At 42.1% G+C, this 14965-nt stretch overlaps 1 protein-coding gene across 3 annotated transcripts in view; it reads left to right on the forward strand.

Annotated features, from left to right (window-relative positions):
* LOC149306055 (nuclear pore complex protein Nup93) overlaps window positions 1-14965 on the forward strand; it is a 58590-nt gene that overhangs the window by 4013 nt on the left and 39612 nt on the right. The window contains exons 1-3 of one of the 3 annotated variants that reach the window (XM_089476839.1): window positions 444-685; window positions 4432-4638; window positions 4953-5070. In XM_089476839.1, the coding sequence (XP_089332965.1) occupies window positions 4460-4638; window positions 4953-5070 (297 nt within the window). In that variant the 5' untranslated portion in view covers window positions 444-685; window positions 4432-4459. Of the gene's footprint in view, window positions 1-443; window positions 686-4431; window positions 4639-4952; window positions 5071-14965 lie in introns of those variants that run through there. The other 2 variants (XM_089476838.1, XM_089476837.1) reach the window with 2 other exon arrangements.

The raw sequence follows: 14965 nt of genomic DNA on the forward strand, positions 1-14965 counted from the left end.
AGCAGAATATGTTCTGTGGTGTAATGGACAAATACTTTTATCGGGCACGCCGCTTGTTGCTAAAAGGATGCAAGAGCCGTTGTGAACACTACTTGAACTGTTATATTGGGTCAGATGCCTCTGATGTACCCCACCCTGTGATATTTTGATATAGAAAACAGAGGATAAATATTTCAATAAATTAATATTGCTTCACCTCTGATCTGATGGAGCCAATTAGATCCCATATTCCCTTACCCTCACTGGTACTTTTCATGCAGCAGCTTAGGCTGAAATACTAATCAATGGGTGTGATCAATGGCAAACAATGGCTGGCTATTTTTTCAATGTTCTTCTCCAGCCGTTTACAGACACGTTCAAATAAAAGAGTTTGTTTTTGAGTAGAGACAGTGGCTTAATGCGACAGTAATTACTGATGGATCATCAATCTTGTTTTTACGCAGCACTCTTGCTTTGCTCTTCCATTGGGACTCGGGGAAGTTAGTTCAATTTCTTCTCTCTGCACCATCTGTCTCCAGCTGTCAGCTGTTGCTCTTTCCCCAACCAGATGGGAAGATCCTGGCATTCTGCGGCTTGTGCCTGCGCTTGTCCTTCCTGAACTGAACAAGCTACATTAGGAGTGGCTGCAGTCTCAAGAATGCAGTAAACCATGTAAGATGACAACAGTGAATCCTGCCCTTTGCAGGTAGAGGTTTTATTGGCGATTCCAAGGAAGCCGTTTCTGTGCTCAACGTGTGTGTTGTCAGTAATGGACTGGATGAGAGCAAACAATCTGAAACCGGACAAGGCAGAGGTGCTCCTGGTCAGCTGGAGGGCAGATCAGGTGTTAGCCTTTCCTGGATGGAGTTATATTTTATCTGGAGATCAAGGTCCTAGACCTGGATCTCACCCTGGATACTACGCTTTCAGGAGCAACCAGGAGTGTATTTGCACAGTTGAATCTAGAGCACCAGTTGTGCCTATTCCTGCAGATGTCAGATTTGGCTACAGTGATATGTGCCTTGATTACATACATCCCATTTGAGTTGCTGTGAGCCTGCCTTTGGAAACTGTTTGGAAAATGCTGGCGGTCCAAAATGCTGCAGCCATACTGCTAAATTGAGCTGCTTGCATAGGCTTAGACTTGGGTCTTTCTATGCTGCTACTGGCACTTAGTTCTGTAGACGGACTGTGTGCACTAGAGGGTCAGGGTCTGATAGGGATAGATGTTTTCACTTATTTATTTATATAGGTCTGTTACAGACTGCCATAATAAAGCTGCTTCGGGTCTCTTTGGAGGTATGCTGTTTAAATGATGCATGCATCCTAAGAATCCGGAAGCTGCACCAAAGCTGCACTCCAGTGCTTAGGAATGGAGTGTGGCTTTGGGGCGACTTCCGGACTCTTAGGACCCATGCATCATTTAAATAGCATACCTCCAAAGAGACCCGAAGCAGCTTTATTTTGGTAGTCTGTAACAAGCCATAGTGTCACAACTGTGTTTGACAAGAAAAAGAAAAAGCAGTTCCCTGCCCTCAGGTTGACAATCTAAAGGCTTGACCCACAAGGAAAGGGGATGGCAATGTATGAGGGGATTGTGTCCAGCAGATACTGCCTCTTTTTCTCTGAGGCCAAGGTAGTGGCAGTTGGGATGGAGGGAGGGCCTTTCATCTACTTCTGAACCTGGGCATGATGGAGCTGTGCCTGCTAATTCTTTCTTTAGCCCTGTCTGCTCTTCAGAAAGAGGCTGGACAGCTACCTGCTGTGGATGCTCTAGCTAGAGATCCTAGATTGAGCAGGGAGCTTGACCTGATGGCCCATAAGGCCCCTTCCAACTCCATGATTCTGTGAATGCAAGAACTTGCATTCCAAGAGCATCTTTATCCCCAGAATAAATGAAGGGCCAGGTGTAAGTAAATGGCCTTTTCCTTGAAGTGTTTTCAGGGATCCTCCCTGAGGTTTGTGGGCTTCATTGGCTGATTTACCTTCATTTCTCTGTGTGCCACGAATGAACGAACGAACGAGCAAACAAGGGAATGCATCAGTGGAAGCTGCTATCAGAGCATGCTTTGCCTTCAGTGTGCCTCTTGGCTTTGTCAGTGAAGGTCGCTGTAGCGCGGCTGCCACCACCTTTTCCAACAAGGTAGTTAATGAAAAAGAGAAACGTACTGGATCACAGCACAGCCTGGCTGTTCTTGCAGCCAGCGCCAGACGCACTGCTGCTCCTTGTGCCGGAAGAGTCAGGAGCAGCCTTAACTGAGTGGGAGGGCAACTGCTTTGGTCACTGTCAGCCAGCAGAGGCTGTTTCTGGCAGCAGCGTACAATCCTTCCCTGCCAAAGGGGAAAAGCCGCTTGCAAGGCAATGCTGAGGCGGCATCCTCTGCTGCATTGCAGGGCATGAAATTGCCTTTTTGCCATGGCTTTGCACTCCCTGTCTCCCCCTCCCCACTGTTTCCGGATCCATTGCCTGCTTTGTTTCTTGGCTTCTGGATGTCAGTTTGTCATTTATACTTCTTAAGAGCACACCGGGACTTGCCTTGACTGGGGATACTCACATGGTTTCCATTGTCTGGAGCCAGCCTGATTGTTACCCCCTCGTTGTGTCGCCAGGTTATGTGTTGGGAAAGGCTTTGTGTATTCCAAGGACAGCCCCAAGATTTGGTTGTGCATTCTGTACCCCCTTTTAAGAGCCATGCTGTTGAAACTTAGGGCTACCCAGGGGAGATTCTTGCATATTTTCAGCCTTGACCCTTTGTCTTCCAACTCTATGAATCTGTGATTTATATATTTCTACAGGGCAAGCAAGTGCACAGAGCTGATTATGGAAAGCTAAGCCATGGGGTGACATTCATCCATTATTATTTTATTATGTAGCCTAGTTTTCCTTCATGTGTCTGTGCATCACAGTGGACAAAGTATACTCTATGGGAAGCATGAAGCCCATATCTGATTTTTGCACTCCAGTTTTCCAGTTCTCTGATTCCACACTTCCAGGTTGGTTTTCTGCTCTCAGAAATCTCAAGGACAGGTGGTTTTGGAAACCATTGTAACCAGCCAAAATTAAAGGTGCAAGTGGACTTCCAGTTCCTTCTTGTTATTATTTCCTTTCCTTTGCTTGTTTTGGGGTCCTATTGCAGCTAACAGATGCTCTGAAGTTGCTCACCCTGGCATACCTGGTATTTCCTTGCTTTATTCTCGAAACCTTCCTATGAAATAAGCCAGACTGAGAAAGAACAGCTGGCCCAAGGTCATAAGGTGAGCTTCATGACCAAGTAGAAGAATTGAACCAAAATAATCTCACTGCAAGTCCACCACTCCAACCAGTACATGCAAACTGGTGCATTAACTAATGGGACAAGATTATTGGGGTTGCTTTCTACCCAGGCTGACCCAAGACACTGAAGTCTGCTCTCACTTTTACAACTGTTCCTTAGTCATATATGAGTTTGGAATAGTTATTTTCATACTTGTATCTAGTTATCGGTTGGTCTGAATTTCCAGTTCTTACCCAATAGTGAGTAGGGGACTGGTGGATGGGCTGGATCAGAAGTCTTGGAAATTTGTCAAAAAGCCTGGATGGCCAAACAACACACACTGCCAAACCTCCCTTTACAAGAGAAATAAGCTACCCCAGGCTGATCAATGCAAGCAGAAGGAAGAAGTAAGAATACTGAGTGGAGTTGGCATGTTGAAAATCATAGCTTTCTGCTTTCTGGCCTTTTAAGCACTTAACAGATTGCAGCCTGTTTTGGCATAACTTCTTCCTCCCCAAGAGTCCTTTGAAATGACTCCTACGCGGGAATACATGTGAAAAGTGTTAATGTCGGAATCAAAGTCCCTTGTGGATTTTTCTGGAAGATAACCATGAGTGGGATATTAGATTTCTGCCAGCTCTTGCTTGTAAGTCTTTTTCTCAAAAATCCATCAGGATTTTCAAATGTAGCTCTGGGCCAGCTTTGAGGTGGGCTTTGAAATTTGCAGGATGAGAAATAATTTTCCAAGATCTGTTTTCTTAATACTGTATTTTAATTGTTTTTGTTGGTGAGCCACCTTGAAGCTGCTTGCCAGTTGAATAAAATAAATACAGGTGCGCCTCAGTCACCAAAGCGGATGTGTTCCTGGTCATTCCCTCTTTAACAGAACATTTGGTACTGGAGGCCAAAATAACATGGAAAGAATAGGGATAAGTTACTGCACCACAAAAAAGAGCATGTTTAAGCAAGTTTTTTATTCAGAACTAACAATATGCACATGTGAAATGAAACCATCTGCGAACAGACAGCATGGTGAGATACTATTCCCATCATCAGGCTTGCTGGGCTGATGGGAAATGGAGTAACATAGCAGCAGGTTCTTCAGCCCTGTAAAAAGACATCCAAATGTTGTTGTTTATGCTGACTTAACTGTACCTTTCATGCTTCTTGAGAGAGCCTGTCTCCTTTCTCCCCTTAGGATTTCCCCATAGCACCCAGCCTTGCAAATGGATGGAGAAGGATTTGGTGAGCTCCTGCAGCAGGCAGAGCAGCTTGCAGCTGAGACAGAGGGCATTGCTGAGCTTCCTCACGTCGAACGTAATCTCCAAGAGATCCAACAGGCGGGAGAGCGGCTTCGCTCCCGGACACTAACCCGCACATCACAGGAGACTGCAGATGTCAAAGCGTAGGTTTCTGAAACTCTCTCTTTTGTAGTTAAATGCTTGAATTTAAATGAAACCAGTATAATGAAAAGTACTGTAGTCTGGCTACTTGATCACTTAGACAGGACATTGTCCACATGCGCACACACACATATCCAGTCTTATTCCAACTGAGATTTCACATAGGCTGTGAGGTAGCTTGAACCGCTTTGCTTTGATTTAGCAAATTTGAATGAAACACCTGGCATTTTATTTTGAAGTACAAAAATCACTATGTATGCATCCCTTCTTAAAGTGTCTATTGTCCCATCTGACTCCTTTTCTTTCTTTCTTGTAGATCAGTACTTCTTGGGTCGAGAGGGCTTGACATCTCCCACATTTCTCAACGGTTGGAGAGCCTTAGTGCTGTGACAACATTTGAGCCTCTAGAGCCTGTGAAGGACACAGATATACAGGCAAGGGTCTAAGAATCTGTAAAAATGACAATATTCACACATTACAAAGTGAATACTGAGACATATTGTCACAATTTCGCAGGAGTGAGTGTCTGCTGTCTCATGGGGAAAGCAGTTCTGCAGAGAGGCAGCTTCCCCACAAAATAGGTGGAATGATTTTTTTCATAGTTAAACAGTAACATTATTTATTAATATATTATTTTGTATTCAATTAAATGTTAAATCTGACTGATGGGGCATTTGGGGTAACATTAACTTGTGAACAGTTCAGTAGCACAATGGAAGGTTAGTTAAATATGAATATTTCCTCTGAAGCTACATCCCAGTAATGCCTTCTGTAAAGAAAGGGTTGAAAAGGTTAAAAAGAAATGGAAAAAGTATGGCCTTCAAGCACCTGACCAATCTGAAAAGTGGCCCCAAATCTTGCATTAGTTGTCCACCCTTGCAAAAAGACTTTATAAATGCTAAAACGTGGTAATAAAAAGTTAAAACACAAGCAGGTTTAGCATATTAAAACACCATTACATTTTTAGAAGTGTAAAAGAAAGCACATGTCTTGATAGGTTCAGTAGTCTTGTTTGGCTCAAGAGTTCAGCTCCTTTGCCTTCTTCTGTTAACCAGGGGAGGTGTTTTCTGGCTTGGAACCTCTGTTTTTAACCATACCTTTTAGTACTGATTTGAGAAGAGGCAAGCTAAATTGCGTCTCAGTTAATTATGTGAATTATTTAACAGTAATAAAGCTTAGATGGCTGATACAAAAAGAGGAAATGTTTCCCATTAGAGTGCTTGGCTGGGAATCTTATAATAGATTCCTGTTACTTGAGAGTAAGTTGATTTTTTTTCCCTGGTTGGCTGGCTCTGGGAGACATGGATTCAGAAAGCTGGAGGGGATGTCAGATGTCTCCAGTACAGGAGATCTCTCACACCATCCCTTCTGCTTCTTAACTCAGTTTTGAAAACATAAAAAATCCCTGGTTACAATTACATCTCAAAAAATTCCTTGTAGGCCAGCACCCAGCAATAGCTGATCAGTCTGTATGGACTTCTCAGTAAGGCATCAATTCAATGATCTTCTCACTTGAGTTTCTAGTATATAGTCTCTGAATATGGAGGCTCCGTTTCATTACTTTGAATAATGTGTGTTGACAGATCCTCCATGTTATCTGGCCTTGTTTTAATGTTAACTACACCTTATGGTAGTGAATTCTACAAGTCGGATGTATGTGATCAAAGAAATTGATTTTTGATCAGTCTTGAGCCTTTTGTTGTTGTTTTGTGCCTTCAAGTTGTTTCTGAGTTATGGCGACCCTAAAGCGAACCTGTCACGAGGCTTTCTTGGTAAGTTTCTTCAGAGGGGTTTTGCCATTGCCATTCTCTGAGGCTGAGAGATATTTACTAAAATGCCGAATAGTCTCCCCCTCCGGCTGCTTGTAAAAAGAGTCAAACTTTGGAGTTGTGCAGAATGCTGAATCATTGCATTTGGTGGATCTGCATTACTTCAACTGAAAATAATTCCACTTGAGAAGGTTATTTCTCTTTTCTAGTTCTTTGTGGGGTTCCTTCTCTCCCATTTCTTTCCACATGGCCAAAAATGTTTTTTTCTGGAACCTAGAGCAGGTGTGGATTGAATAATCTTTTGTGATGCAGGCAAGCCTTTAAAATTTACCTTTCCAAATCGTCATACTTCTGATGATGCAGAGAGAGCTATGCATCCCCTAGGGATATTTTAGACCTTTTTCTTTTTAAAGTCTTGCTAAACAAAAATGGAGGAGACAGCAAATAGCTGGAGATTAGTGGTCTGTCTTTTGCTAATGGAGGAGTTAGAGAGCTTCTTGCTCAGCCTTTTTTCCCTTCCTGCCTTCTCTGGAGTCTACTGTATTAATGGAGAAGGATGCAGTTCTGCAATAATTAGGGAGGAAGGGAAAATCCTGCTGGGGTTAGCGACATGTTGTTTTCATAGCCTTTCCATAGTAACCAATTTCCGTTTGCCACGAGTCTCATGCTAAGAGAGCACATTAAGAATTTCTGTCCTCTCTACCCCTGAGGCTCATGACCAAAAATAGCACTTTTGAGCCTTTTTCTGTTTTGTTAAATGGGTGCAAGCTATTTGGAGCATCTGAAAAGACTGGTGTCAGTGATCAGAGAATAGCTTTGTTCAAGCGTACAAAACAAGGTTAAAACAACTTGTGAGTGAGGTGGCGTGCTAAGCCAACACCTCTCCCTCCTTGGATCACTGGCAAGGGGTGGTTCTGAAGAGGAGAGCCAGGACTCACATTCTCTAAGGTCCTAGTTTACATGGAGATTGTACACGTTTTGAAGAGGATCTCCTTTCAGAACCATCCCATTTCACGTAGTTACAGGGAACCCTGTAGGCTGCAAAGCTAGCTTGATTCCTTTTGGCATGCCTGTAAGATAGCCCCTTGTCTTGTGGTGACAGGCCTAATGGCTGATTCATCTGTTGACTCAGCCCATGCCTTACCATCAGTTGAAAGCTCAGAAGGATGCTGCTGCCAGCCATAACTACTCCCAACTGAATCTAAAGCAGGGATGGGCAAATGTGTAGGAGCTTGGAGGTCAGGTTTCCACTCAGGGCCATACCTGCTCTGTGCCAAAATACCTCAATTTCCCTCTGTTTTTCATCTAAAAGGGCAACCACTAGTGATGTCATGTCACTTGCTGTCACCATTTTAGAAGCAAAATAGAAGGAAACAGGTAGGTCAGTGCATTGGGGAGATTTGGGATCAGGGGGAGATCTTTGTGTTTGTTACCCTGCATCTGGGGTGACATAGATTTTCAGGTGAAAATCATCTGAAGAGACCACCAATTTTTAAAATAAAAAAAAAATGTATGGGGTTCTTGGTGCTTTGGGAGATTGATGGAAGATTTTAGTGGTTGCAAAGGTGGGATCCATAATTGGGGCACCGAAACCTGCCCTCGGCTTATACACGAGGCCGATGTATAGTCGAGTATATACAGTACTTTGTTTCTTTTCCTAAAATTCCAAGATTAACTAGTCTGATGTTGTTATTTATTTGTTTGTTTAGATTATTTATATCCCGCTCATCAGCCTCAAAGGCTCTCAGAGTGGCTTACAGATTGTTAATTTGCTCTCAGGCTCACAATCTAAAAAGACATGACACAAAAAGAGAAGGGAATGGAAATGGGGAAGGGATCACGTCCTGTAGATACTGCAAGTTCTTTTATCCCTTCAAGAGTGAGACTGATAATCCATTCCTGGTTATTCCAAACTTTCTTGAGTTATATAGCTTCAGGTGGGAGGAAAGTTATTATGAATTTGGACTTGTTAAAGCCTTAGGAGTCAGAAATGCTTGCTGACCTACTGCAGATCGACCAAAGATCTACCAACAGATTCAGATCTATCTTCTGTCCAGTACGTGTGAAGTCAGGATTTTGTATTATGCCCAGAGGCAGCCTCAGTGTGTGATACAACGTGTTTACAAAACCAAAACTTCACATTTTGCTTCATGTATGCTTTTAAAATATTTGAGATACACACCTCAGCATTGCAATGTGGCAGAAACAGGCCAAGGAAAAGAGAACCTAGCTGCTGTTCTTTTCCCTTGTAATGTTTCATTTGATTTGGTCTTGATATTGCTGTTACATTTCACGTATTAGTCTGCACTCAGTGCAATTCCCACTTAATCTGCCAGGAATTTAAGATGACACATCCCATAAATGTGAAATGCATTTGTAATAATAAGGACAGTGATGTTCACTGGGGCTGGTTTAGTGATGCAGCAAATCAGCAATCTTTTCTGTTTTGAAATCTTTGGGTTTGGAATTGCCAGTAAGATGACAGGCTTAATAGCATTATGTAAAACCTGTTATACTGAACTGCATACTTTCCGTTATTTTCCTGTGGTTATATCCGCAAGGAATCTATTCCACTCTCACTCCTCAAAAATTATCTTTTCAAAATCATACTTGAGCATTTTGTAGTCAACATGCATTCCTTTTTAAAATTCATTTGGCAATGAGAATGTTTCAGAAAAATGAACCAACGCTTGCAAGCAGCCCTGAGAAGAAACCAGTGTGTGCATATAGATTGGAACAGGAGAAAGATCTGTGAGAAATGATGGTAAACGCAATCTGCTTGATGTCTGAGATGGCCAATTGAGAGCCTGCAGACCAAATCTAGAACTCAAAGCAACCCTGGAGGATACACAGAAATGCTTGCTAAGGCATGGCCAAACACTTCCTCTTGATCTCACTTGTAAGGAGAGAAAGCAATGTGTGCATTTCATTTTACATGTGATTGTCCTGCTAACTGTTGCACACATTAGGAAGGCAAAGGACCCGTGCCAGGTTTATTTTTTTAGGGCTCTTTTGGGAAGTGTATTTCTCCCCCATCTTCTCTAGAAACATCTGGATGCATGTGCTCCATAGCTGTGATGGCCTCACTGCAAGATCATGACAAGCTTATTGTAGGACTGCTGCAGTGGTTAGGAGGAATGGAAATGCTTTGCTGGGCAACAGAAGAGGAACTCTTATTTTTTTAATGGAAGGTTTGGAGCATTGGTGTTGGTTCAGTAAGGAATACCTGTGCTAACTTTCCACAATGTGGTGTTCTCTGGTGTGTTGAACTGCAGTTTCCAGAATCATCCAGCCAACTATGGCTGTAGCCCAACACATTTTAAGGGCCCCAGGCTAGCAAGAAAGCTGACCTATTCATTCAATGCCATTCGTGTGTTGGTCAGCCTTCAAATGTTGATCAAAACTACAAAATAGTACTTCCTGTGGCAATGTATTGTGTATTGTAGTGTATTGTTTAAAGGGCACCACTGTCAAGTTCATGCTAGCCTTTTAGGTGTTTGGTTCTGAATGCTATACTTGGAGGAGAAATTTTTTTAATGTCCTTTTTCTGGGTGTTTAATAAGGGCTTTGTTCCTTTCTTTACAAGGGCTTGTTGCGAAGGCAATAACTCTTGTTAATGTATTGTTCAAAAATATGGTCTTCCTCCTCCAGGCTTTTGTCCCCAAATCCATCCCCCTGCTATGCTGAAAACTCTCTTGTTTTTGGTTCTTCAGGGGCATGGTGAGATTTGGCAGCTGGGATAGTCATTTTAGTTAAACTTGTATGGAAACCTGCATGTTAACACAATTCTGGACAGTTCTGTGCTCAGTTGGACTCATCTTGGTTGCTGTGAGTTCTTGGTATAAAAGTAAACTTTCCCCAGTTTGCCTTTTGATTTGACTCATCACCTCAGAGTTCCCTATTGTTTGGAATTCTTTCTTCACCAGCCATGATATCTATATTAGTAAGGGACAGAGTAGTTCATGCTTAAGGTGGTAGTAGTGGGAGGGAGAACACAGCTCTTGGTTGTTCAAGGGAGGCTGTTGTACAGCTAGTGTTCTGTCCATACTGGCCCCTTGTATAACAAGACAAGAACCTTATTGTATCTGGAACAGGCTTTCTCCAGCCTGTGAAGCTCTAGTAGTAATAAATGAAAAGGGAGAAGAGTAACTCTTTCACCTTTGTTATCTGTTCCTGAACAGCCATACTGTTCAGAAGGGCATAAAGGATTCCACTAATGTTTTTTGAGACAAATTGGGAGGAAGATTTCTAGCATGCATCCAGCCTGGAGGAGGAAGACCCTATTTTTGAACACTACAAAGATATTCTCTTTGAATATCTCCAGAAAGACTAAATCAAATGGTTAAGGCCCCTGAAACTGACATGAGTGAACGCAGATTATTCCACTATTGACATGAGAAAGGTTTTTAGTCTCTCCTCTTTCTTTCAAAGAAGTACCTATTATTAGTCATGATTGTATTGGAGGTAAGGAGGTGCAGGAGGAGTCACATCCCGGATTTACAGTCCAAGGAACCAGAGGTTAATCCAGGTAGGTTCCCATTCTTTTACTTTTTGTATATGCCTTCCAACCCAACGTCATTTCCAACTCTAAGGCAAACCTTTTTGGTGAGATTTGTTCAGAAGGTGTTCAGAGAGTGTTTGCCTTTGCCTTTCTCTGAGAGAGTGGGTTTCTATGGTTGACTGAGGATCCAAACCCTGGTCTCCACAGCCATGGCTCAACACTCAAACCACTACACCATGCTGGCAGTGTGCACAAAACATGATAGCTTTCCTGTTGTAGGCTGACATATGTCATCTAGATCCCTTATCTTATACACATTTCTTATCATCTTCCATCCCTACTGAATATCAGCACATGTTTGAAGGTGCTGCATGGTTTGTTTTACTGGTGAAGTGGCAAGTTGGAAGAAAGTGGGTGGATGCTTTGGGTTTCCCTTGTTTGCCTTTTGTCTCTGTAACCTTCATTGACTGTGCCTGGGAGCCAGGCTGATAACCGAGCAAGTGGGGTATCCCTTCTTTATGAAGGCTTTGCCCACTTGGCTTTTGTAGGAAAGCAGCCAGCTTGTGGGTGCCTCTAAAGTACAAGATGGAGCCTGGGCTCTGTGCCTGTCCAAAATGTAGACCTGGGTACACTAATGCACTTCATGAATATTTCATTGGCTGTTCTTGGTTCAGAACGCCGCCTTTCGTTTCCAGAGGCTCTTAGTGATATATCTCAGGTTTCATCATGTTGAAACCTCTGCAAAGAGCAGAGCAGAACATGCTGGACAACAGTATACTTACTTGCTTCCGAATGTTCTGCCATAAGTCACCAGAAACAAATGGATTAAGGGCTGAAACCATACATCTTCAGCATCTTGTGATGAGTCTGTTTTGACTATTAATGTCAAAGATACTTTGTCCCACTGTTAAACAGGGCTTAACCATAAAAAAACCACCTTCCTCCTAATGTTTAATTGGAATCCTCTTTCTCTTCATTTGAATCCACTGTTTTGAGGCAGCACAAAACAAGCTCACTCCATATTTCACATGATCACAGCCCTTCAGATATTTAAAGTTGGACATCATATCACCTCTCAAACATCTGTTCTGCAGGCTGAACATACCTAACACCCTTGTTTGTTTAACAGAAACCCTTTGCCATCTTGATCAACCTGCCCTGGACATATTCCATTTTAGCACTATCCTTCAGAAACTCTGGTGCCCAGAACTGTTTCCCCTGCATTATTGACACTATTGCCTTCTGACATACTGTTTTCTTGCTGTATAAAATTCAGTTTAAAAGTGATAGGTTTGCAAAACTCCTAGCAAGCATGTTCTTGAACTCGCTGTTAAATGGAGCCCATCTCTTGCCAGTAATCCTCCTTCATGGAAGTACAGCCCTTAGTCCAAAATGCCAAACAACACCAGCTGTTCAACCAGTTTTTCACTTGAAGTGTTTTTTGTTCTCTTCCTAAGCTGTGACCTTTGAGGTTTGATGAGAAAACAGCCTGTGCCCCAAGGTGTTCACTTTCCTACTGAAAGGCTCATAGTTGCTTACAATACATGGAAGGCTATGTTTGCAATATCATGTTTTCCAACATGATAGGACAGGTTTATGATCAATGGGTTTGGTGAGACTTATCTGCCTCTTGTCTGGGATCCTCGCATGAGGGTTGTGCTCCTGAAATGGTCCATAGCACCCTCAAAGTTACAACATAGTTTAAACGCAGTCATTACATAAAATGTACATATTGAGCTGCATCTCTACACAATATTTATATTCCAATACATAAGACAATAATTAAATACAAGATTCATGTTTAAAATTCATGATTAAAAACTGCCTGGATAGGCCTGCTGAAAGAGATAGGTCTTCAAATGTGTTTTATATTCCAACAGCTGGTTTAGATGTCAGATCTCATTGCTTCTAGGCTAGTAGCTTGACTGACCTCAGCACAGAACTACGTTTCCCCCAAACATACAGTTAAGTACAAATATATTTATGCACTGTATGGTTTGTGAGAAATATAGTTCTGCAGTTTTGTTCACAAATTTCCAAGTTTTTGTTTTTTTAGAGTGCTGACGGTGGTTTCTTTCAAGAGACGTTTGAGTGTTGTGTGTGTCATTTCTTTCTGTATTCCCCATGCCCAAATTTGTAATTGGCACGAAATGCTGATATGCTTTCATCGAGCATCATTTTTGTTTCTAATGAACAGATACTTGAAGAAAACAATCTGTTTTCCTGTTTTAAAATCAAACTGTTGAGCTGCCATATTAATTTACTGTTCAAAGAACTGTGCTTTTCTGTTTCTTTTGGGAACGCAGGGTATAGAAAACAAAATTTATTTGCAGAACCGAAGCACTGTATGAAAAAGGAAGGTAAATCTGTTTTGCACGCTGCGAAAGTAAGTTGAATTTCCTCCCTGTTGCTGCTTTGTTTGCAGCTGAGGTTGGCCCTTTTAATGGAAAGTGGCTTTCAAAGGGTGCATCACATCTTACGGTAATACTGAACATTGATTGTTGACTTATTTGTAGACGTTAATAGAGAACCATTTCCTTACTCGGTGCCTTGAATGTCCATTAAGGTTTTGGCTTTGGGCCAGTATAGGTTGCAGCCTTGCAGTTTATAATGTTATGTTGGCTGTCTATCCCAGAGTACTAATGTGGGTTTAATTTCAAAAGCAGATGAAGACTGCAGTTTCTTTTGTTTTAATATTTATTGTCTTGCCAATACCAGGAAGAAGGGTTCTTTAATGTGCATTATTCACGTTTGTCCTATGAGAAGAGGGTAGCCAGCCCAAGCCATGTACATCACTTTATGATCCATGTGTTGCATTGTAATGTCTTTCCAGTCTAACCACGGTTTATTTTGCACCTTCATCTCATTCCAGTCAGAACCTGGGTTGTTCAGGGAAATTCATGTTCATTCTTGGTGCGCCAATGCCCAGCTACGTCACCTTCATTGTTGCGGTTGGCCAATAGCCTTGCTTCATTCTGATAAACAGGACAATGAAAGATTTGCTGACAAATACCTCTTTTACAGTACACTTTCTAATGGGAATATTGTGTCCTTTTAACTCCCATTAGTAACCTGCTTTTATGTCAAAGGTAGTAGCTCATCACATCAGATCAGTGCACTAGCATGGTTGGTCTGTATCCATCCAGGCTTTGGGTGAGATGAGCTGGTAAAAAACCCAGAAGCATCAAAGTCCAAAAATTTGGCTAAATATATTAATTGTATTATTGGTGATTACCTATGACATTCAGATAGTGAAAAATTTCCTGTACTGTATTTTGGTTCAGTGATTCATTAAAGTGAGGACTGTAGTCAAGAAATAGGGAGACTCGAACTTGGAAAGGTAGCTATGTAGGAACAGGAAAAGACCCTCAAGTGTAAAGATGTATAATTGAATACCAAAGTCACAATTGTCCATACTATTGCATTTCCAGTTTCTGTGTATGGTCATGAAAGCTGGACAGTGGAAAAAGATAGAAAGAGAACTAATTTGAAGCATGGTTCTTGAGGAGAGGATACCCTGGCAGACAAAGACAGCTAAATGGGTCCCAGAGGAAATAAAGCTTGAACTCTCCCTAGAAGCCAAGATGACTACACTGAGCCTCCCGTACTTTGGACATGTCATGGGATATGACACCCTAGAAAAGACAGTGATGCTTGGGAAGATCGAAGGCAGTAGGAAAATTCGAAGACAACATTACAGGTGGATATATTCAATCAAGGAAGCCCAAGTCCTGGGTTTGCAAGACCTGAGCAGGTCTGCTGATGATGGAGTGACCTGAAGGTCTCATCAGTAGGGTTGCCATAAGTCCAAGTTGACTTGACACAGTTAGCAACAGTAATAAAGGCATGACGTTTGCAGTGAAATTTAGTTCAAGGCTTAAAGAGTCTCTGTTGAGTGTGCAAGTGAATGTTGTTTGCCATCAAGTCAGCTTGGACTTGTGGCAACCCTATGAAGCTTTCAAGAGCTCCCAGGGGTGTTGTAAGTGAGGTTACGTCTGGGACAGGAACATTTCACCTTTCTTTTCTAGTGCTCTGAGCAGCAAGAGCTTCTCTGTTTTC

Source organism: Sceloporus occidentalis, unplaced genomic scaffold (genome assembly GCF_023333645.1).
Source record: "Sceloporus occidentalis isolate IW3139 unplaced genomic scaffold, rSceOcc1.0.p SCAF_10, whole genome shotgun sequence".
Taxonomy (NCBI): domain Eukaryota; kingdom Metazoa; phylum Chordata; class Lepidosauria; order Squamata; family Phrynosomatidae; genus Sceloporus; species Sceloporus occidentalis.